The sequence below is a fragment of the Malania oleifera genome, chromosome 7, assembly GCF_029873635.1.
Source record: "Malania oleifera isolate guangnan ecotype guangnan chromosome 7, ASM2987363v1, whole genome shotgun sequence".
Classification (NCBI taxonomy): domain Eukaryota; kingdom Viridiplantae; phylum Streptophyta; class Magnoliopsida; order Santalales; family Ximeniaceae; genus Malania; species Malania oleifera.
The window spans coordinates 30,447,519-30,473,070 of NC_080423.1; the positions used below are offsets into that span (position 1 = coordinate 30,447,519).

At 36.1% G+C, this 25,552-nt stretch overlaps 1 protein-coding gene across 1 annotated transcript; it reads left to right on the top strand.

Moving 5' to 3' along the window:
- Positions 1 to 23,278: 23,278 nt before the first annotated feature.
- On the top strand, positions 23,279 to 25,228 carry LOC131160130 (protein SLOW WALKER 1). Its single transcript, XM_058115486.1, has one exon. The coding sequence runs from the start codon at positions 23,401 to 23,403 to the stop codon at positions 24,982 to 24,984; it is 1,584 nt and encodes a 527-aa protein (XP_057971469.1). The 5' UTR covers positions 23,279 to 23,400; the 3' UTR covers positions 24,985 to 25,228.
- The last annotated feature ends 324 nt before the right edge of the window (positions 25,229 to 25,552 follow it).

Sequence of the window (25,552 nt, forward strand, 5' to 3'; positions counted from 1 at the left end):
AGTGGGTGGAAGCAATTGCTACAACAACAAATGATGCAAAGGTAGTGCTCAAATTTCTGCATAAGAATATATTCACAAGATTCGGCACTCCATGAGCTATTATTAGTGATGAAGGGACTCACTTTTGCAACAAGTTATTTGACAATATTCTTTCTAAATATGGTGTGAAGCATAAGATAGCACTTGGCTACCATCCTCAAACAAATCGCCAAGCTGAAATTTCAAATCGAGAAATCAAGAACATCCTTGAGAAGACGGTCAACTCTAATAGAAAGGATTAGGCAAAGAAACTTGATGATGCTTTGTGGGCATATCGCACTGCTTTTAAAACACCTATCGGGATGTCCCCTTACTGATTAGTGTTTGGAAAAGCATGCCATCTCCTGGTGGAATTGGAGCATAAAGCCTATTGGGCTGTAAAGAAACTTAATTTTGATTTGAAGGCAGCAGGGGAAAAGCGACTTCTTCAATTGAATGAGATGGATGAGTTTAGGAATGATGCTTATGAAAATGCAAAAATCTACAAAGAACGTACGAAGAAGTGGCATGACAAGCAAATTCTCAAGCGTGAGTTTGCTCTAGGAAAGCAAGTTCTACTTTTCAACTCACGATTAAAACTCTTCCCAGGTAAGTTAAGGTCAAGATGGACAGGTCCTTATACAATTGACAAAGTTTTCCCTTTTGGAGCAATAGACTTGAAGGACAAGACAAGGAAAATATTCAGAGTGAATGGTCAGAGATTGAAGCACTATTATGGAGAACAAATGGAGAGGAACTGTGCATTTATTCCTCTTGGAGATCCTCATTGATGAAGGCTGAAACGTCTGGCTAGAGACGTTAAAACAAGCGCTTATAGGAGGCAACCCAAGGAGTTTTTTCCTTTGTTTATTTCTTTTATCTTTATTACTTTATTAATTTATCTATGCACTTTTGAATAAATTAGATTTTTTATGCAGGTTTATTTGGCACAAGTACAGAGCTGAAAACTTAATTCCTCTACGGATTCACCAATAAGTCAGGGAAGTTTCTTTCTTTTCTTCAATCTTTCTTATTTTTGAATAACATTGAAAAAGAAATGTGTGAATATGGATGATTAGGCCATGCGTGACACTACTTATGCCCTTCATATACCTGCATATAACCTAGGAGTACACACTAGGTCATTTATGTGTAGTTTCTATTTTTATGGCTAAACTAGGAATCGTAACTCATTGAAAGTTGATTGGTAGTGCAATTGTGTTAATATGGCTATATAAACTCTTGTATCTACACGGTATCTCTTGAGGCTAAAAAAATACACGTTCACGTGACTTGTAGAACTTAGGGTTCCTTGTGAACACTGAGAGAGCGCCCGTGGAGACTTTGACACCTTGTGAGGTACTGTTGAGCCATTTATCGCTCTTTTGAGTTTTGACGTCAACTCAGAGTTTATGAAACTCAACTTTCCCTATTTTTTTCTGGATACTCTTTGTACACTAGTCTTGGTTTTTGAATTGCTAGCCTAGAGGTGACATCTAGTGGGGAGATAAAAACTTAGGTCTTGTAGCCTACTCAAGATGTGAAGGCCGAACCACCCCTAGAAATAGACTTATTTCATGGACTCTTGTTCGAGCTTAATGCACATGGGTGGTATGAAAACAATAAAATAAGTGTTATGATTGTCCTAATTGACCATGAAAAGAAAGAAATTGAAAAATGAGTAGAAGAAAGAAAAAGAGAAAGAAATACCCTAGAAGAGGTGAAAGATTAATACCTGCTCCACACAACTTCAACAAAAGTCAAGGACAAGACGCATGTTATCCACGTATGAAGACTCTTCACCAGCCTAATGCCTCAGATGTATTCACGCCTAGTTTGTGAATAAGTTGATCTAGGGTGGTCTCGGTTGGACATGGCGAGTAGGTGAGAAGATACTAGGGTAAAGGACCCGACACCTCCTAAATAGGCTTGATCCTTTTCAGACTAGTCCACTCCATACATTTAGCGTTTGTTCCTTGCAGTATGTGGGATGTTTGATCATGACACTCTTCCTCACATACGATGAGTGAACCCATCCTTTTTGAGTGTTTTTGAGAGTATACCAGTTAGGCCGAGTCAAAGCGACAGTTCTTTAGGTGTCCACGGATATCTTGTGTGTAACGAGTCACACACATTACACGTGCTTCAAGATTTTGCCTATTTATACTTGAATTTATATGGCTACATTAACTCTGAATTGTGCTCGCTGGTTAATTTTACGTGAGTTTATTGTTCTTAATGGCTATATAATGATGAGATTTGCATGAATGACTTACTTCGGAGTTGCGTGAATTGGGTATGAATGAGTTTGTGTGTAATTTGGTGATATTCCTGTATGTGAAAGGGTATAGTTGTGTTGCCTATGTATTCATTCATTGAAATTGGTATGACACCACCCTAAATTGCATTCACGTTATTTGCTAGGGACTAGCAAAACTTTAGTTGGAGGGTGTGATTACACGCTTAAATTGCGTAATTAGGTGCTTTAATTCATGCATTGCAAATGATATTTTGTATTTAAATGCCTAATTACTCTCAATATTCTACATTGTGTTCTATTTATAAAATTTGGGTTTTATTGAGTAATGTATGAAATTTTGGTGTTTTTTATTGCAGAGCAACTGTTGGAAGCTAAAAAACCGACAGTACTTTGCAATCTGTGTGTAACTCTCTCATCTAACCTCTGATTCAGATAATTCAAGATGCAGTAGAAAGATAAGAAAACAATCTACAATTTTTGTGTTTTGTGTTTTGCAAAACGCTGGCAGCATCAAGGCCGAAATCAGACGTGAAGTTAGCATACGCCGTTTTATGGATTATTTCAACAATTCTTCGTAATCTTGGAGTAACTTTCTCATACAAGCTCCGATCGAGATGATTCAAAATTTTGGAAAAAGATAAAAAAGAGCTCTACATCTTTTGTGTTTTAAGATTTGAGAGTTACGAGCTGTAAGAGGGTCAAAAGTGGGCTTGAAAGAGGAGGGCAGTTCATATACCTTTGAAAAAAAAATCAAAAAATGAGATGTGACCCAGCCATGCAGCTGGGTCATCTCAGAAGGGCAGTGTGCGCTGGGTACATAGAAAGGAAAGACAAAAGAATGGAAAGAAAAAAAGAAAGGAAAGAAAAGCAAGGAAAGAAAAGCAAAAGGAAAGGAATGGAAAAGTCAAAGGGGGGTTTCCTTGTGGAGGGAGCCATGTGCAAGAAGAGAGGAAGGGGGGCAGCGTGCGCTGGGGGCTGGAGAGAGGCCGGACCATAGAAAAAAAAAAAAAAAAAGATTTTTCTTGGGGGAGAAACACAAGGGAGGCCAAACCACGAAAATTTTCTTGGAAAAATTATCTTTTTGGGAGCTTTCTTGTGATTTTCTTTTGGGGGTGCTGCAAAGATACACACATAGCCAGCAAAGGAGAGTTGGAAGCACGCAAAAATACTATCTTTTCAGAATCGGAAGGCGGCGAACAACGGCAGTGTTCGGGGTGTTCGTGACGCGCAATGGCGGTGCGGCAAGTGTTGATCTTTTCCATACGCTCCAAATCGAAGAAAATATGGTGAAATCTATTATGTTGGATTTAATTTTCGGAATTAACTAAATTTTTGAATTCTAGGAAAATGATGTAGCCAGTTTCGAACTATGATTGCTCTTTAATGCTAATCTGAAGTAGTTTTTATTAATATTTGTTTGAGTTATTCTGTGCCTAATACTTTTAATTAACTGGCCATTAATTAAATGATTTTAGTCTTGTGATTTGCTACCGAGAGGGGGGATTATAGGATAGATCTTGGATAATTCAGCGTAGGTAAATATAGAGATCGAAAGACTTGTATGAGCCTACGTAGCATTAAAAATCGAGGGTCTTACTGCGTTCTTGCGTTATTAATTTGCATACTTTTATGTTAAATAATAAACAAGAATAGGTTCCGATTGACTATCGAAAGAGGCTTTTGGAAAAATTGGCGATTTGCTAACAAACAGAGAAAACGAAATTAAATTAGCTAAATGAGTAAAGCATAGTGAGAAACTCGGTGAAATCAGTTTCCTAGAAGTTTTCACCATCATCAATTTGACACGCGGTATCCAGTTTTAAATTCTCCTGAACAGTTTATTTAAAGTAGTTTTGTTTAAATTTTGCAGTCTAAAATTGTTAATTTTTCTAAATAAAATCAAGGTTAGTAAAATTTCGGTACTTGGTAAAATTAAGACATCAATCCCTGAGGACGATACTCTACACATCATTATATTATAAAACTACGATACTGTGCACTTGCAGTTTGCACCGGTCAACGGGTCTGAAGAGGGAGACTAGTCCTTTGAAATAGTCCCTGATTGGCTTAGACCCGGTTAGGAAAGTTAAGTGCACCATCCTGTTAAGGTGTAGGTCGAGGTCAGCCCCGCAAATTGACTTGGCTGTAAAAGTTGAGGTCAGCCCTTTGCTAATTGACCTGATAATCGGTGCCGCTCCACCTATTAAGTGAGCCTTTAGTGGAATCCTCAGACTTGCAAGCTAAAGGCGGGGACGTGGGCACTGTTGGCCGAACCCCGATAACATATCGTGTGTTTGCTTATATTTCCGCACTTTATATTTACTGCTCGTGTATGTTATGGTGTGAATGATGCGCATGATTTAAATTTCCATATATCATATTTATTGGCACATTTGGAACTACATAGAAAGACCCTAGGTTGTATTATACGGCTATCTCATTTAACCTAGGAGATCAAATTTTAAAATTCCAATTCACCCCCTCCCCCTCTTGGGAATACACCAATTCTAACACCTATGGAGTATGATAGTAATCATAGTAGTACAGTGAAAACGTGGGTGAGACTAGATAGTGAGATCTAGAATAAATGTTATTTTTGTTATTCTAGTTTATCTTGAAACTCTTAAGGATGTATTAAATTGATTTTGGAGATATTGTTGATATTTTATTTATGTTTTGATGAGTTTAGAACCTTATTGTGATATTGGCATATTTATTGTAATAAGGGATGGTTTTTAGTACTATGATAATTGTTATGGAGATCTTCCACTATTTTATTATATGGTATCAGAAATTTTTTTTTTTTAAATAACACTCCGGACCCCAGTTTCGGGTTCGAGGAGTTACAGGTAAGCCATAAGGGTTCCTTTGTAGTTTTAACAATTGCCATATACTCAGCTTCAGTCGTAGACAATGTAACTAGAGATTGAACCATGGATCTCCAACATATAGGTCCTCCTACAAGGGCAAAAACATAACTCATTGTAGACCTTGTGTCATACACATCCCCTACATAATCAAAGTTCACGAACCCCACAACTAAAGGACTACCCTATTGCTTGCCGAAAATGATGTCATAGCCCGATGTACCCCGCAAGTATCTGAATATTCATTTGATGGCTTCCAAATGCTGTCTTCTTGGACTAGATAGAAACTTACTTACCACACTCACAACATGTGCCAAATCTTGCCTTGTACACACCATGACATACATTAAACTCCCCACAGCGCTAGCATAGGGGACCTTTACTATATCCCAGATATCCTCATCCGTACTTGGGCAATTTGCAGTAGACAACTTCAAATGACTCGCTAGAGGTGTACACACCGATTTTGCATCAGCCATGCTAAACCTCTCCAACACCTCATACACATAACCGCCCTAAGATAGTCATAACCTCCCTGGAATTCTGTCCTGGCAAATCTTCATCCCAAGTATTTTCTTGGCTGAACCAAGATCCTTCATGTCAAACTCCTTATGCAACAATTCTTTTAACTGATTTATCTCAGTTAAATCTTTTGCAGCTATCAACATGTCATCGACGTACAATAACAAGAAAATGATAGAACCATCATCAAGGTTGTTCACATATACGCAGTAGTCATACTCACACCTTTTGTAACCAATCTTGATCATGTAGGAATCAAATCTTTTATACCATTGCCTTGGAGACTATTTCAACTCATAAAAAGATTTCTTCAACATGCAACTAAATTTTCTTTCCTCGATTCACTGAGCCCAGTTGTACCTTATAAATCTGTTCCTCCAAGTCATCGTGAAGAAACACCGTCTTCACGTCCATTTGTTCCAAATGAAGATCATAATGGGCTACTAACCCCAACACAATTCTGATAGAAGTATGTCGGACCATAGGTGAAAAGATTTCATCATAATCTATCCCCTTCTTCTGTGAGTATCCTTTTGCCACCAACCGTACCTTGATTTTCTCTCCTTCCTTTTATGAAATTGTCTTATTCTTCTAGTATACCCATTTGCATCCTATCGGTCTCTTCCCATCTAAAAGTTCCACCAAATCCCAAGTTTGATTTTTTTTTTTGTAGTGAGTCCATCTCTTTTATCATTCCACCCATCCACCTACCTTTCTCTTGACCATGCATTTCCTCTTGAAATGTAGTTTGATCATTGTAATTGGTAAGCAAAGCATAAGACACTAACTCTTCAAATCCATACCTTGGTGGAGGTATAGTAATTCGGATAATTATATAAATTAAATAATAAAGAAACGAGAGAAAAATGAAATCTCAAAAGGGACTCAATAGGGTCTCGTCGACGAATGCAAAGCGTTCGTTAACGAATAGTTTTCTTGGGCTCGTCAACATGGACACGTGTCTCGTCGACGAGCACTTACCGAGAGTGCTGATTTCAAGGCCTGAAACTCGTCGATGAGGGTTAGGTATTCTTCGACGAACTCCCTTCTTGGACTCGTCGACAAGGTGTCATGGCTCGTCGACGAGGCCACATGGCCAGAGGTCTATAAAAAGTTGAAAACGACATTTAAGCAAAGAAATCAAAATCTCTCAGTTCTCTCTCTCTCTCTCTCTCTCTCTCCTTCTTTCCAAATTTCTTACCTTGTTTCTCCCTATTTCGAAGATCAGAGGCTGCCACATTGATCCTGGGGAGATTCTCTACAAGTCTGCTGGAATAGATTGTTGATTAGGGCAACTTGGGCACCATCCCAAAATCAAGGTAAGAAGATTATTTGGGTATTTTTAGTATTACCAGGTTTATTGAAGCTTAGATTTGGTGTTGTATGAGAATATACTGGTATTTTGTGAAGTAAAATTAGGGTGTTATATTTTCAGGATTAGGGTGTTTTTGGGACCTTGCAGGCATGGGTTGAAGACCCCAGCAGATATTTTTCTAGCAGCCTAGGTATATTAAAGTTTAAGAAATTGTGAATAGGCAGGTTTAGGAAATATGGGTGTAGTGATTTTCTGGGGAGTTTATATATATATATATATATATATATATATATATATATATATATATTTGTGTGTGTGTGTGTGTGTGTAATTATAGGATTTTGAGGTTGGTATGCCGAGGGCATGAGAGTTGAATTGGAGGCAAGCCTTCCAATCAGATAGGTAAGGGAAATATGATATGGTGCTCAGAATGTTTATCAGTAAATCATATGTTTTTCAGATAATCACCCAGTATGCAAATTATTTGTATATTAGAAAATTCAGTTTTCAGAATATGAAATATTTATTTATTTAGTTGTGTGGCATAAGACATTATTAGATCAGTACAGAGATCCTACAGTATTCAAATTACCATGATTTACAGTATTTATGCAAAAATATGTTTTTTTTTCTTCTAGAATTTAAAAAATTATGAATTACAATGTATATACAAATAGATATATTTTACAAATAGATTGTTTACACTTAGATATTTTATAGCATTTTCAAATTTCCATGATTCCCATAATTTTAAAGTCATAACACTATGATATTACAGTTTACACAGTTCAAATATTACAGATCAGTTATTACAGCTATTACAGTTCATATATTACAGTATTTTCAGAATAGTTTTCGGTGTTATGGTTATTTTGGAATCATGATGAAACAATAAGATGTATATATAGAAAATAGTATTATACAGTATCAGACCCTGATAAATCAATTCGGATATCAGTAGACTACGGTACCATTGCTATTACATATCAGAGTGCAACCACACATTTTACATAGTGTGTGGAAGGTTTTCGTCAACCGTACTTGGAGGGATTGCAGGCTCCCCAAAAGTCTGGGTTGAGGTGGCCAGTTTGACGAGGTAGATACTAGTCCTGTGCCTAGGAGAGGTTGCAGATTGGCTGGGCTGAGGATTGGTAGAGTTATAGTTGACTTATTAGGTAGGCCAACTAGAGTTAAGTCCCGCTTACGGGCCACACAACCTTGTTATGAGGGGTTAAATCATAACGTACAATTTTCCAGGGTATTTTCACAGTTATGTATATGTATACAAATTTACAGAATATCAGCAAACATATTACAATACTAGAAGTATGAATAAGTAGAAACTCAAATATTAGAAATGTATTTTAAACCATAATAGATATGAAATGTATTGTATATTGCCTTATTAGCTTTCACTGTTTCAGTTACTTACCAGTATAGTATTTATGTAGCTCTATTTTCATACACTAGTAATAGCATATTTCCTCTTTTACTGAGCATTGTCTCACCCCACTGATTTAATATTTTTCAGGTGATCCAGTTAGGCGAGTGGATCAGACTCGCATATAGAGAGAGTGATTACACTACCCTGTTTGTAGGGTAAGTGTATACAAGAGATTGTATTTTTGAGTAGATGATACTAGGGTGATGTGTATATATGTATGTATGGTTTGGGGAGAATTACTAAATTCTGGTATTGTAAATGTGGATGTATAATTTATGTGTTCCGTTGCGTAGGTGTGTACATGATCAGAGATTCCTCAGCGCTCACTTGGAGCCTAAGATGTTATAATAGATAATACAAGGATATCAAAGTAATTTTAATTTAATTATTAAAAAAATGGTATAGATTTTCAGGTCATTACAGGAGGTCTTATAGTACGTATGGATATCTGTATAGGAAGATTTTCAATTCACTGGTTTCCCGAACAAGAGCTCCCTGCAACCATAGGACCATTATCATTGTCGTTGCCCTGAGCTTCCAACTCCACCTGCACAACATGTTCATCACTGCCCCAGCTTTCTGGCTTTTGTTTTCGTTCATCACAATCTTGAGTACACTTCACCATAGTCTTTTCATAAAAGAACTACATCCCTACTAATCACTACCTTGTTTTCCATTGGGTCCCATAACTTGTACCCCTTCACACCCTCTAGATATCCCAAAAAAATGCAACGACGAGACTTTGGGTTAGGCTTAGACCTCTCTTCACTAGACACGTGAACATAGGTTGGACACCCGAATACTTTCAATTTGTAGTAGTCTACTACATTTCCTGTCCATACCTCTTCTGCTACTTTTCCCTCTAGTGACACCCTTGGTAATTGGTTTATTGGAAAACAAGCTATACTAACTACCACGGCCTAGAAGTTCTTAGGTAGCCCTGCATTAAGCCTAAGACACTGAAGTCTTTTAGTTAGAGTTCGGTTCATCCTTTCTGCCACACCACTTTGTTGAGGTGTCTAGCGAATGGTAAAGTGTTTCTTAATGACCTGCCACGCACAAAACTCCATAAATCGAGAATCAGCGTACTCGGTCCCATTGTCTGACTTCTAGAATTTGATTCTCCTTCCCATTTGGTTTTCCACTTCAGCCTTCCAAATCTTAAATCTGGAAAATGTATTAGACTTGTGCCGCATGAAGTATACCCATACCTTCCTTGAGTAATCGTCAATGAAACTCACATAATACACATGTCCACCATGAAAGTGAAGTAGTTATCCCAAGAGGGGGAGTGAATTGGATTAATAAAGATTTTAGTTCTTTTTATGGATTCTTAACTTACGTGTTCAATACACAGGAAAGCTTTTAATAATTCAATCAATTCACAACCAACACTAAACACATGACAAAAACTTAACCAAACAATCAATTAATTAATAACTCAAAATAACCAATCACAAATACCCAATCAACCACAATTTGTAGTACTTTGTGGAATTTCAACTTTTGAATATTTTTTGCTTTGATAGTATCCCTTTGAGTAATTGCAAGCCTTGTGTTTGGATGAAATTATTTGCTTTCTCTTAATTAAGATTTCCATAAACAACTAACCAACATACTCCCTTGTGGGTTTCCGCAAAAGGTTAATTAAAACGTACTTTATTTTTATTAAGAGTCTTCTTTTTAATTTAGTTTTGATCCCTACAGCCTGCACTTAGCATACACACAATAATATATAACGTGCTTATTAGCCTTGGTGTATTCCCAAGAGGGGGGGTGAATTAGGTATTTAAAATTTCTTCCTATGCATGTTCAAATCAGAAGCAGTAATACTCAACCTAGGGTTTGTCTATATACTCATAAACCCAAATGCATAGATAAAAAAAATGTGTGGAACTTAAATCATGTGCAACATTCATAGAATAACATACATGTGCAGGAATGTAAATTGCAAAAATATAAATAGTGCACACACAATATGATATCGGGGTTCGACCAATACTATCTACGTCCCCGCCTTAGCTCACAAGCCCAACTATTACCACTATTGCTCACTTAATGGGTGGAGCAGCACCAGTTACAACTAGGTCAATTAACGGGGCTGACCTCATCCTACACCTTACTAGGATGGTGTACCTAACTTTCCTAATCGAGTCTAAGTCAATCCGGGACTATTCACCAAGGCTAGTTTCCCTCTTCAGGCCCACGCGTAGAATACAACAGGTATAAAAATTTATGTACAAGCCAATGGTTCTTACATAAGCAGATATGTACCACTACGCACATGCACTAATCAATGCACCTCAAATAGATAGTAACTATAAGCTCAGTGCAATTTGTGTGCAATAACACTAAGTAATCAAGTGTAAGAGTGTATTATCAATCGATCTTTGAAACAATATATATAAATATATTTCAATCACAAATAGGGTTTCAAAGATTTCCAATAGAATGATCAAATATCTCAAAAATGATTTTCGAAAATATTAAGCATAAGAGATATTTGTAAAACAAGCTTGTCAAAAATATTTGCTTCACAACACTAGACAAGCTTAAGAGCCTTGCAATCAAAATGCAAGGACTCACAAGCTAGGAAGATTTTCCCCACCCAATAAATTTATGAACTAAATCTATGGGGAAAATCTTTGGCTTAACTCTCTTTTAAAAAATCAACAATCAACACAACATAGAGAGTTTAAGCAATGTAGGATCTCTCAAGATACTCTCACTCAAAAAGATTTTTCAATAGAATGATCAATGGAAGAGTATTTTGTTTAGTATGGGAAAATAGAGCTCTTAAAATTTCAAAGGAAATTTTAGCTAATCAAAATCCCTAATTTCTCTCTAATTTTTACAAATGAAGGTATATATATAGAGAAGAGGCAAATTATGACCATTGGGGACTCAAAAGGAATTCTTAAATTTGTTTTAAAAGAATTTAAAGAAATAACCCCCCTTTTACCCCTAATTACTTGTGATAATTATTTGCCAACCCGAGAGTTTCAGGTGGTTGACTTGAGGTTCGGTCACCCGAACAGACACATGAGAAAAAGTACGTTTTTGAAGTTCGGGTGCCTATGAAAGAGGAAGGTTTGCTGAATCTAGGCGATTTTTTGAAAGACCGCGGTTCGGTCGCCCGGTATCAAGTTCGGTAGCCTAAAATTGAACATTCGGTAGCCCGAGGAAAATTTGAACGTGATGTTCGGGCTACCGAATTGGTGGGAAAAGTCACAATCAATGGCTCGGTCACCCGTGGACGCTACGGTCAAAATGGTTCTGCCACCCGAAACCAAGTCAATCTTTTGATTGGTCAAGGGTTTGGTCGCCTGAGGTGTTTTAAACACTAGGGGTTTGGTCACCTGAAACCTCATAGATTTGCCCTATAAGTCCAATTTCAATTCAATTGTTTCCCCTGATAATATAAGTGATTATGGGGACTATCTTATGTGTTTGTGCAGGGACCTAAGTTCTTTCTAAGACCTTTTCAAGTATGCTTAAAAACCTGGCGTCAAACGACCGAAGTGTGATCCCTAATGTCACTCTATGGTCTTGAGCTTATCAGTTCCTACATGCATGCTGCATATCAATTATTACAGACCTTTGAATAACTGCTTATTACATACCCAAATGAATAAAAATTACAACACTTAAAGCATATAGGGTCTTCATTTTCCTTCGGGTCTCCGAGTGTCATCATATGATATAGTGAATGTAAACCTACACATCAACTCGACAGACATTAAATACAGGAGTATTTGTCATAATCAAAACACGGCATGACCTATAAGGTCAATAATCTCCCCTTTTTTGATGATGACAAATACTTGTCTACTTCTCCCCCTTTTGGCAATAACAAAAAAGGCCTAGATAAATCATTTAAGTATATAGGCAAATAAAAGATAATTATCATTCAAATACAAATATGGTTTTGGGAAATCTTTAAAAATTTCGGTAGCAGCTGTTTGAAAATAGAACATTTCCAAGAAGAATATCTGTATAAAAATGACATGATTGAATTTAAATGTACAATTTATCCTTAACAATCAACTCAAACAGTCCAATATGATCAAGATAATAAACATAAGTATAACTCTCAAGAGATATAATAGTTATGCAGCACAAACCACCATATAACTAGAAAAATATATCCATATGAACCTCAAAAATAGACAATTCAAAGACAAGATCATATGGCACAACAAATGGTTGTGGCAGAAACAACATATTTCAAATTATGATTTTTAGTAAGAGCTTTACATTTTAGCACATGCCAAACTTGATTCAATAATATATCTAAGCTAAAAAGTTGTGAGCATAATATGATACACTTTTTAATTTTAGATGTTCCCCCCTATCAATTTGAATTCTAACTTAGATGCAACAAACTGCTTATACCAGATAGAGAAATTTCATTATGCTAAGTTGTATAACCCATCAATTTAAATCTTTACAATAAATATATTGGTAAAGATTAATTTACTCTTTTATGCAACCAGTATAGCCATCCCTATGGATTACACATGCATCATAAAATATATATTGAGGCATGATGTGATGCTCACAACCAAAAACAATTCATATCTAAATATATAGTTTTAAAAGCTGTATATGATGTTCAGGGTTCTTAGAAGAGCCTCAATATTCAAAAATTAAAGCATGATTCATATGAGTTCTTTATGCTCTTTCTCTAGGGATGGAGCTACGCTTCTTAAATACCTAATGATTATATGAGGATTAAATTTAATTTTCATTTATCCTTTCAAAAAGATTTTAACGTTAATTTTATCATGATCATCTATGTAAAAGGTTTTACTTTTGGGAAAATTCCTACCGAAATTTCAGCAGCATGCCTTCTGTAAATCAGACATTTTCCCATAAAATCTGTACCTAATGGGTTCAGTCAAACAAATTATAATTCCATTCAAGGCACACAAGAACCTAAAACCACTACCAGCATGCAATAGTTCTTTTTATGGATTAATAAAGATTTTAGTTATTTTTATGGATTCTTAACTTACGTGTTAAATACACAGCAAAGCTTTTAATAATTCAATCAACTCATAACCAACACTAAACACACCACAAAAACTTAACCAAACAATCAATCAATCAATAACTCAAAATAACCAATCACAAATGCCCAATCAACCACAATTTATAGTACTTTGTGGAATTTCAGCTTTTGTATATTTTTTGCTTTGATAGCATCCATGTGAGTAATTGCAAGCCCTGTGTTTGGATGAAATTATTTGCTTTCTCTTAATTAAGATTTCTACAAACAATTAACCAATGTACTCCCTTGTGTGTTTCCACAAAAGGTTAATTAAAACGTACTTTCTTTTTATTAAAAGTTTTCTTTTTAATTTAGTTTTGATCCCTGCAGCCCGTACTTAGCATACACACAATAATATATAACGTGCTAAAATTTAAAAGAGTAGGGAATGAAGAACACCAAGATTTTTATGAGGTTCGACTTATCCCCAGCTTACGTCCTTGCCTTTGACCAATACCACCAAAGGATTCAACTATTTGCACTCCTTTCCGGGCAGAGTAAACCTTTTACAAATCCCTTTTTTTTAGGTAGAGATACCTCTCCAAGCGATCCCCCACACTTGGTCCAACGATCCAAATCAACCTTGAACCATCAAAGAACTACAAAATAGGAACAAGAATGGGTGTACAAAGACACTCTCACAACAGAGCAAGTTAGTACAAATCAGAGCACTAATATACTTCAAATCAAATACTAAATAGACAATATGAAGCTCAAGATTAGATATCACTGAAGGTTCTTTCTTAGGATTTGAGAAATATCATTAACAAACTTAGAACCATAGGCTTTTGATCAGCAGGAAATCAGTGGTATTCTTCGAGCAAGAATTTAAGCAAAAGTGGGCTTTAGAAGAGTTTGAAAGTATAGTGCTTGAATGCTGATTGTTTGCTTGGGTCTCTAAGTCATTGGGTTAAAGGAGTAATTATAGAGTTTTTATAGTGAGTTTCCTTATTGCCCTAGTTGCTTGGAGTGTCCCCTAACATTTAAACTTGAAAACCTAATTTTTTAGAATTTTCCCATTGAAGTTCGAATTTTAAAATCTCTGTGGGTCAGTCGGCTGAGTCACTCGACTAGACCTATTTTGTTTAGGTCAGTCGACTGAGACTATTCTGTCTGTCCAAGAATTTTAGGAATTAATTGTCAGTCGGCTGAGTGAACACAGTTCAAATTGGTCAGTCAGCTGAGTGAACATAGTTCATTCAGATAAGTCGGTTGGACAATTTAATTAATAGTTTTAATTGTTAGTCGACTGAGCAAGTACAGTTCATTTAGGTTAATCGGCTGAACTATTTCAACTTTTCAAAAACTTTCATTTTTAAGACTTTGATCCCTTGTTGTTTGAAAAACTCAAATGTGACTTTTAAAAAGTATTTTCGAGGGTTTTTAAAAATTTGATCTCTAAGTCTATATGGCATCCTAAAGAGCTTCATATATTTAAATAATATTGAATTGAAGTACTTACATATGACTTTCTAATTATGAACACGTTAAGCACTAAGTCTTCAAGCTTTTTCCAACTCTTGAGGTCCCGCTTGACTTCAAGTCCCAATAATCTTTAAGCTTTTGTTTGTCTTCTTCCATTCAATGCTTATATTCCGGTAAGCTTTAATTTGATTGGCTTTAATTGTAAGCTTTCTCCCATGATAACCAAGTTAGCATTTTGATCCTGAAACATTGTCATTTAACAACACATGTTAAGGTATCCTTCATTTGTTATCATCAAAACAAGATTGAAAAGTCATGTTAGTCGAACACACCGTTTGATGTAACTCTAACTAGGCCCCAAACATCGGAATGCGCCATAATCAAGAATACCTTTAGTCTTGTGAACAACTGACTTGAATTTTGCCCTGTTTTATTTTCCAAGTACACAAATTTCACAAAAATCAAGTTGACATGATTTCAGACCTTTTAAGAGTTTCCTCTTGTGTAATTCCTGCATACCATGTTCCCCTATATGCCCAAGACGCATATGCCACAAAACGGTCTCATCAGATTCAACATCTATGACTACAGCTCCACCTACAACAATAGTTCCTTGCAATGTGTAGATATTCCCCTCTAACTTTCGTCCTTTCATCATTGTTAGATTTCCTTTCCAAACTTTCATAACTCCACCTTCAGACTTGTTATTGAAACCATTACAATCCAAAGTGCCAAGTGATATCAAACTCTTCCTCAACTCCAGTATATATCTTACATTGCTCAAGGTTCTCACAGCACCATCAAACATTTTTATCTTAACATTTTCGATGCTAATGATCTTACAAGAAACATCATTACCCATAAGGACTGAACCTGACTTCACTAACCTGTAAGTGCTGAACCACTCCTTGAACCACATCGCCATCACTACAAACTGAACCTCCTTCTTAAATCACATTCGCTGATTTCGAAATTCCCTCATGCTTTTCAGCATTCCCTTTATTCCAATCCAAACATTCCGATTTGACATGCCCCTTTTTACCGCATTTATAATACCAGATTTTCTTTTTCTTATTGGATTAAGTACTGGATTTCTAACTTGACCCACTTTTAAAATTTCCTTTTTCATGCTCATTATTGCCTTTCACCACAAGTCTTTCTCCTTCATCACATATTTTCAACCTTTGATGAAAATTCAGTAAGACACTTGTTACCTCTTCTAGATCAAGAGTCTCTTTTCCCCAGGTAAGGGTGGTAACTAGATTTTCATAGGTATGAGTCGATGGCAAGGAGTTTAGTAACATCAAAGTCTTGTCATCTTCATCAAACTTAACATCAACTCTCATCAAGTCACTTATGATTTGATTAAAAGCATTGATATGTTGATCCAAGTTTGATCCTTCAACCATCTTAAGGCAATAAAGACACTGCTTAAGAAAATGTTTATTATTGAGTGATTTGGACATGTACCAACTTTCTAACTTTCGCCATATAGCTACTAGAGAATCCTCCTCCATCACACGATAGAGCACTTCGTTGGCCAAACACAAGCGTATTATACAAGCGACCTTTGCTTGTAATTCTCCCCATGTTGCCTCATCTATTCCATCCAGTTGGAGACGAAGTAAAGCCTTTCCCATTCCCTTTTGTACAAGTATATCCTTAACTCTCCTCTGCCATAAATCAAAATTTTCGGCTCCATCGAATTTGACAATGTCAAATCTTGAAAAAGATGATCTTGATGCCATGACAACAATCGCTCTGATACCAATTTGTTTTAAAATGATCAGATATAGGAAGCACATCAGAATAAGTAAAACGCAACAAGCAATCAAATACAACCAATATATGAGAAACAACAAGAACAACAACATGAGAATTTACGTGGTTTGGCAATGCCTACATTCACGGGAGCAATCGGCACAAGAATTTCACTAAGAAATTTTAGAGTATATAATATGTAACGCCCCAACCTGGTTCTGCCAGGGAGCTCTGCGTCTCTCCTCCTCCACCTAGACAAAACAACAGGGGGCGGGCCTTATTAGACTAATGACTGGCCCCACAGATCAACACGTGTCCTTTTCAGTGTGTTTTGTTCTCACTCACACACTTCCTGAGAAGACTTCCCAGGAGGTCACCCATCCCAATATTGCTCCAAGTCAAGCATGCTTAACTATGGAGTTCTTATGGGAAGGCTCCCAAAAAGAAAGGTATACCTTATTGACATGGGTAGTAACATCTAATCCTTTTTAAGTCTTTCATCCATGGGGTATCACATAATACACTTATCAAAATGATCTCACTTGTCTCACAATACACTCAGACAAGAATATATAAACTTTTTGTAGAGACCCGAAAAATTAAATTAATAAAAGAAAATAAAAGAAAGAGAGAGGGAAAGAATAAGAAAAGGAAGGAAATTTAAAAGGGAGAATAACAGGGCTTCATCGACAAACCCAGGGTCTTCGTTGATGAATGTCTCATAAATTTCGACTACGAGGTACACGTGTCCCATCGACGAGAAGATACCGAGATTTTTGGGAGTTTTAGGGAAATTTCAAGTTCGTTGATGAAATAGTCTCCTCGTCGACGAAGTGCCTTCATGATTTCGTCGACGAATTACTTGAAATCGTCGGCGAACGACAGCCTATAAATAATGGAAACCCTCATTTCAGAGGCATTTTCTCTCTCCTCTCACTCTCTCTCTCTAGACCCACGGTTCTCTTTTTTTCTCTCTTCGTTTTCGGCTTCGTTATAGCCCGGTTTGACGATTAGGAACCACCACGAGGTTCTTGGGAAGATTCTTTGTAACTTAGGTGGAGTAGATTTTCAGTTTAGAGTTCCGGAGCATCCTCCCAAAATCAAGGTAAGTGAAGTATTTTCGGGTCTTATGGGTTATTTGGAGTATTTGAAACCTAGGAAGTACTAAGTGAGAATTGTATTAGGAAATAAGTTAACTGATTTGGGAAAAATGTGATTTTTAGGGTTTTGAGCTACGAATGCCAGGGAGCGTATGTTCTAGGGTGTTAGAAGACCTCTTAGTAAGTTAGGTAAGGGGAATAAATTATAACAGTATTTTATGAAAGTTATTGGTTGAGAAATATGAGAAAAATAAAATATGATATTTTACCTGAATTTTATTATGATATGAATATCATATAAAAATTTGTGTGGCATATGATTTATACTGAAATATGTTTGAAACTAGGTTAAATGAGTTACCCTTAAAATTATGAGATTATAAAATAAGTATTGAAATATGGGATTTGAAATGTGGAAAATGATGAAAGTGATATGTACTAAAAAATATATCTTTTGAGAAATAATGAATATGAGATATGGGAATATTTTATTGAGAAATGTGAATAATGTGAAATAAAATATGTATATGTTATTATGAGATTAAATGAGTTGTGAATATTGCTATGTGGATATGAAAATGAAAATGAAATATTGCAATGTGAATACTGCAATATAGATATTGAAATGTGAATATGAGAAATGAGAAATATTGCAATGTGAATATTGAATTGTGAGAATTGAAATGTGAAATTCTGAAATGTGTATATTGAAATCTAAATATTTAAATGTGATTGATGAAATGTCAATACCATATAATGATTGCAAGTATGTGGTAATGATACCCCTAATGGATGGATGGAAACCCTAATGATGGGTTGTGATATTGAGCATGGTACCGTTGCTAGTGGTGATAATGCAACCATACGGACTCTTGGAGCATGTGGCATGATAGTCGACTAAGCTGTTTAGTATAGTTGTTGTACCCCCTAAGTTCGGATCAGGGCTATAGGTCAGCCAATCGTACTACAGTCGTAGATATATGATATGATATTTTGATCTAATTGAGTAGGCCAACCGTGATAAGGTCCAGTCTTCGGGCTGCACAACCTCGACCATGGAGGGAAGCATGACGTAGAGTATGGAGAGTGACCTCGACCATGGGGTGAAGCATGGCGTAGAAAATATCCTCAGGACAACCATGAGTTACAGACGCGGATTGTAACTAAGGACACTCATGAGTTAGATGGAAATGGAAATGAGAAATGAAATAGCGTGACTTAATAATATAAATAATTAAAGCGAAGTAAAACACTCCGCCTGAGGGCTTACTAAGTAAGGTGAGTGCCCTGATAAGTATCAGTTGTAGCCGAACCTAAGTTATTTGGGCAAGGATACAAACGATATTAGGGCAGATGGAAGCCACTTGTATGAGTGAGTAGTCTTCCTTATTCTTGGGAACTTCGTAGGTAAACATGGGTTATGTGTGAATGGTTTGGAAATGGAATTAAAAACTTATGAAAACTTGTGTTTTATATCTATATGATTATGAATGTGGAATTTGTATATTTTTCTCAGAAGATATCATTGACATGAATATATGTTATAATATGATGAAACTCATACTACCACACACTATAGATAATTTATTCCGTCTAACTAAGATGTGTCTCACCCAATCATTTAAATATTTTAAGAAACCGAGATATACTTGGTGATAAAACTTCAAGATAAAGGGAAGCTAATACCCTATGTAGTTAGGGTGAGTATTCAGAGCTAAGGATGGAGGACTCCCCTAGAGTATTTTGTGTTTATTTTTAGGAAGGTGTTAGATGTGTATATATGGTTGGTTATTACTCTGGTATGTGTATTCGCTATGGTATGTAACACCCCGACCTCGAGGGGCGTGAGATATTAATTTTTTACTACTGATTTACAGCGGAAACAAATAAACTAAATTTTTATTAAACCAGAGCACTAATTATCCATGTTACAATCATTTATTTTAAAAAAGAAAATTACATAAACATAAATATCTGAAATCATACTAATATTTCTAATCAATCTTTATTTTTCTAATCCCCACCCGCATGCTTGCTAAGCCTGATTTTCGACATGCTCTTCAGAATTATCTGAAATAAAAATATGATTGGAGTGAGACGACGCTCAGTAAGTAAATAAGATTATTATTAGTGTGTGGCCAAAATGAGCTTTTTAAAAATTTCGTAAAATAATATTTAATATTATAACTTCAAAACTGTCTCTAGAATAAATATAAATTTTAAAATTTCTGTATAAAACTTTTACCATCAACTATAACAGTAAAATTTTATAATCATATACTATAACTGTTAAATTAAACTTTTAACTTTAAAACTGTATAAATATTTAATAATAAATATACATATACTTTTCCTTATACGTTTTCTTTAGATCGTCATTTAAGCACTAGAATGATCCTTTTCATATAAACTTACACTTTTTCTTCAAATCATCAGCGACTTTGTATACGTAATTAACTATGTATAAATATATATATTGTAAAAACCACCCTTAGGCCTGTTTGTCGTAAGTCATGTTTACCCCCATGACTGGGTTGTGCGGTCTGAAGACTCTTAACTGGCTAGCCGACCAAACTAAATCAACGTACGTAAACTTTAAGTGAGATTTTTCCTTATTAAGTCTTAGTTCGGAATCAGGTGTGCACTCAGGAGAAATCCACTAACATAAATAACCACTCTGTAAATAGTGTGGGTGCACTCTGATCCGTATAAACTTTAAGCTGCAGTACCGAGCGTTTGTAACTTTGAACTTTCGTTGCCATAAGGGGTTTTAAAATTATTTTATTATAATTTATGCAATTTAAAATAATATCGTGAAAATCTCATCTTTACTCATATTTTCATAAAAATGTAACGTAAAAATAAACTCGTGCCACACAATTTTCGTGTTAAAAATATATATAATTTTATTTTTGAATAGAAAGAAATGCTGAAAATTTACCCGAGGGGATTAGAACATTTCTTAACCCAAAAATAGATGCAAGAATATTAAAGATAGAACTTGTATAATTAAATATGCGTAAAAATAAACTCATGGAAATTTTGTGGAACTAATTAACATAATTGAAATTTACTTATAAAATAAACTTGGGTATGAATTTTAAATAAAAAAAAACTAACGTAATCAAAATTTACTTACCTTCTTCTTTACGAACACTGTAACTATCTCTAAGAAATGAGATCGGAAAGAGTGGGTGATTGAGAACTTAATCAAAAATTCTCTCTCTACCATAATTTCTTTCACTCACTAATTCTTCTCTTTCTTGGAAAATTGTTGTGAAAAATGAAGGTTGAGAGCTCCCTATTTATAGGAAAATTTTGGGGAAGAAATGAAATTTATAAAAGTGTGGAGAGATAGGTGAAATTATAAATTTAAAAAAAATTAAAGAATGGGCAAGGGATGGGCAAGGTATGGGTTGAGTATGGAATGAGGATGGAGGTCATGTGGGAGTACTTGCCACCATTCCCATTAAATAAATTTTTAATTAATCACTTACCTAATTAATTAATCAATTAGTTAATTTATTATTTTATTATTTTTCTTAATCATTATTATCATTATTATTATTATCATTGTTATTATTTTTAAACTATTTTTAGTATTTATTTATTTTTGAACAAGAATTAAATTTAAATTTTGAATACTCATGTGGGCCCCACACAACTTCAAAATCTGAATGGATCCTACGTAACTCAAATAACTCTTATGCGATCCTACATAGCTTTGAGACTCGTGTAAACCTCCATACGGTTTCGGGACTCATGTGGGCCCCACACAGTCTTGTGGGCCCGCATAGGATACCTATATTATTATTATTTTATCATATATTTTTACAAATTATATCAATCAAAACATTATTTTATGTACTTATTTACGTATATAAACAGTGTCTTGTGGCTTCAGGACTCATGTGGACCCCACATAGTCTTGTGGGCTCCATATATGATATCTATATTATTATCTTATTATGTATTTTTACAAATTATGTCTGTCAAAACACTATTTTATGTATATATACTTATTTACGTGTACAAACAGTGTCTATCCTGTTTATCCTATGAAATTCCATTTTGACCAGGCTGACCTCCAGGGAGCGACTGAGCCGCAATAGTCTCTGAGCACTCGCTTAGATAAAGTCTTTCTTAGGCATCAAACATGGAATCAAAGATCCTACAGAAAAACACTTCTGTATTGATATTAACTTAATGATCATTTTTATTATTTTATTATTATTGTGCTTTAATCATGTATATATTTTTGGGTCATCACATGGTATGTATATATATAAATGACTTCCGCTGTTAGGTTGTGAATATGATGATGACTGTGTACTCGGTACCCTATTCGAGTCGGGTTATGTATTATGGTATCAATAATTACATGGCCGATTTGTGATTATATGTTTTATTTGTATGGAAAAAAATGGTATGAAAAATTGGGGCGTCACACTTTTCTTCGAAGATTCCCTCCCAAAAACCAACCAACCAACTTAACATTCAAATTCAAATTTTGAATTTCAGTCTCGCTACCCAAAAACAAAACCATCGACGGTTTTCTTGAGATTTCCTAAAACCGTCTACAGTTTGAGATACTGAGAGCATGTTTCTGAAGATGTTTGAGATTTCAATGAAATCATCAACTATCTGAGAAAGTCACAGAAAACCATCGACGATTTTCTCCCATAATGCTGCACTATGTTCTTCTCCTTGTGTAAGTTAGTCATTTCAAGAAATGAGCCTCTAATCACAACACACACTCTCTTTCTCTCATTGGTGACATACAAAATAGGTGCTTTGTATATGATGCTAGCTTCTACTCCCAAACCTTCATCAAGCCCCAACAAGCTTCTCCCGCTGAACCCCTCTCCAACATTGTCAGTGTGTTAGAATTTACACTGCCTTCACCATCTCTAATGTTTGTTTACCCTAATGACACAACCTTGACATGGCCATATTGAAGTCTGCCACTGGTGTATGTATTTGTGAGGGTTGCATGCACAATGTCAATGGCAAGCGCATAAACCACCTAATTACAAAAAATTAAAAGAGAGAGAGAGAGAGAGAGAGAGAGAGAGAGAGAGAGAGAAGCTAGCAGCTCTTGTGAAGGGCAACAAAAGTTCCCACACGATCACTTTTTTATCTATAAATATACTAATAGAATAAGTCTAATTTTATTAAATAAAGATCAATTCCAATTTATTTGGACTGAAGTTATAGTGTTTCCATTCTCATGAATGTATTCTAATCACAATACCATTTCGTCATTAATTTTATAAATTAAACAAAATAATTTGATTCTATTAGTGTGGTTTAATTACATTTTAGTTATGATTTTTAAAATCAAATTAAAAAATTATATGTGAAATTATGAATTTTAAATCTTAAATTTAAATTAATGTAAATTTTAACAAAATTTAATATGGTTTTATATTATATATATATTTTTAAAATTTACACAAATTTCAATTTAAGATGTATCACAGACACGGACAAAGAAAAATGCAAAAACGTGTCTACCGTGCGGCTAAAACCCTAAACCAGCTTCCCTCTAAAAGGCTATAAAAACCACACCCCCCGCCGTTTCCCTCGTTCCCTGGCCGTAGCCACCACTGCACGGCTGCAACCTTATTCATCAATGGCGGAATCTCAGATAGCCAAGACTTTCCCAGTGAAACCCAAGCAAAAACCCAAACCGAAAAAACCCTCGTCAACCCCAGAATCCAAATACTGGCGATCCTTCAACTCCCACCAAATCCCAAACCTCATCTCCTCTGTTACCTCCATCGACTTCTCCCCCGTTTCTCCTCATGATTTCGCTGCCACATTCTCCACCTCCCTCACCATCTATAACTCTGAAACCTTCGAACCCAAGACCACTATCCCTGCCTTCTCCGATGTCGCCTTCTCCGCTGCCTTCCGCTCTGATGGCAAGCTCATCGCCGCTGGTGGACAGTCCGGCTTGGTGCAAGTATTCGATATCAAGACCCGATCTGCCCTTCGTCAGCTGCGTGGCCACACACGACCTGTTCGTCTCGTTCGATACCCTCGCTTTGATCGGTTGCATCTGTTCTCCGGCGGCGACGATGCGCTGGTTAAGTATTGGGACATTGCGGGCGAGACTCAGATCGTCGAATTGAAAGGACATAAAGATTATGTGCGGTGCGGGTCAGGTTCTCCAGCAAGTTCGGAGATGTTTGCGACAGGTTCCTACGATCATACTGTTAGGTTGTGGGATGTGAGGGTTTCAAGTTCCAACTCGGTGATGGAGGTTAATCATGGGAAACCGGTCGAGGATGTAATTTTTTTACCTTCTGGTGGTTTAATTGTGACGGCAGGAGGAAATAGTGTGAAGATTTGGGATGTGATAGGAGGCGGGAAGCTTGTCCACACAATAGAGAGTCATAATAAGACTGTTACTTCGTTATGTGTGGGGAAGATTGGTAAGGATAGTGGGGAGGAGTCCCAACAGTATCGGCTTTTGAGTGTGGCGTTGGATGGGTATATGAAAGTTTTTGATTACTCAAAGATGAAGATTACCCATTCAATGAGGTTCCCAGCGCCCCTTTTGTCAGTTGGGTTCTCCCCGGATTGCTCTACAAGAGTTATTGGTACTTCAAATGGGATCATATTTGCTGGCAAGAGGAAGAAGGTGAAACATGAGGAGTCGAGGTTAGGAGATTTTGTGGGTTTGGGTTCAATTGGGGAAGAACCCCAGAGACGGGTGTTGAAGCCCTCGAATTATCGGTATTTTCATCGGAGCCAGGGAGAGAAGCCTTCAGAAGGGGATTACTTGGTTTTAAGGCAGAAGAAGGTGAAATTGTCCGAACATGATAAGCTATTGAAGAAGTTTAGACACAGGGAAGCTTTGGTGTCTGCATTAAGGGGCAAGAATCCAGAAAATGTGGTGGCAGTGATGGAGGAACTGGTGGCGAGGAAGAAGTTGTTGAAATGTGTATCGAATTTGGACACAGAGGAGCTTGGATTGTTGTTGATGTTCCTGCAGAGGCACTCTACCTTGCCAAGGTTTTCTGGATTGTTAATGAGGTTAACAAGGAAGGTTGTAGAAATGCGTGCTGAAGATATTAGAGCTTCCGACATCTTGAAAGGCCACATTAGAAACCTTAAGCGGTCAGTTGATGAGGAGATACGGGTTCAACAGTCATTGCAGGAGATACAGGGTATAATTTCTCCATTGTTGAGGATTGCTGGAAGAAGATAGTTTGACTGACAATGGGATTCATCCAATAATTGTACCTACATCAATCCGCATCCATAGGTCTTAATCAGGATCTTTGGTTATTTGTTGAAGCATTTGTTCTTTTAATTTTCTTTTCTTTTTTCCTTTTTGTGGGATGAGATAAGTTGCAAGGTTTTTGTTGTTGGAATTTTGCCTTCCTGTTTAATTTTTTTTATTAAAAAATTCAATAGAGGAATCTCCGTGAAATATATGTTTCTTACTATTCCATGGTTGGTGTCATTGATATTTTGATGGCAATGCATTTTTGTAGCGACTATGTTGATGGAGAAATGACGGGGAATGTGGGGTTTTCTATGCCATCCTGTTTACTATCTTAAATTTGCTTTAGCTGCTACTTGTTAATGTTGAAGTTTCTACACTAAAGTTTAGGCTTAAACATCCTAATTTTTTTCTGTTTTCCCCACACAAACAGAAACGGTTCTCGTGTAAAATTTTTCTCTGGCTTCATTTGCTTGACAAAGCAAGTTAAGAAAAATTAAAAATTGACTCTTGTTTTTCCAGTCCTTTCAAGGATTTGGGGGAACAGAAA

Excerpts from the sequence above, each read along its gene's own strand:
- LOC131160130 (XM_058115486.1), top strand. The coding sequence starts at position 23,401 with ATGGCGGAATCTCAGATAGCCAAGACTTTCCCAGTGAAACCCAAGCAA.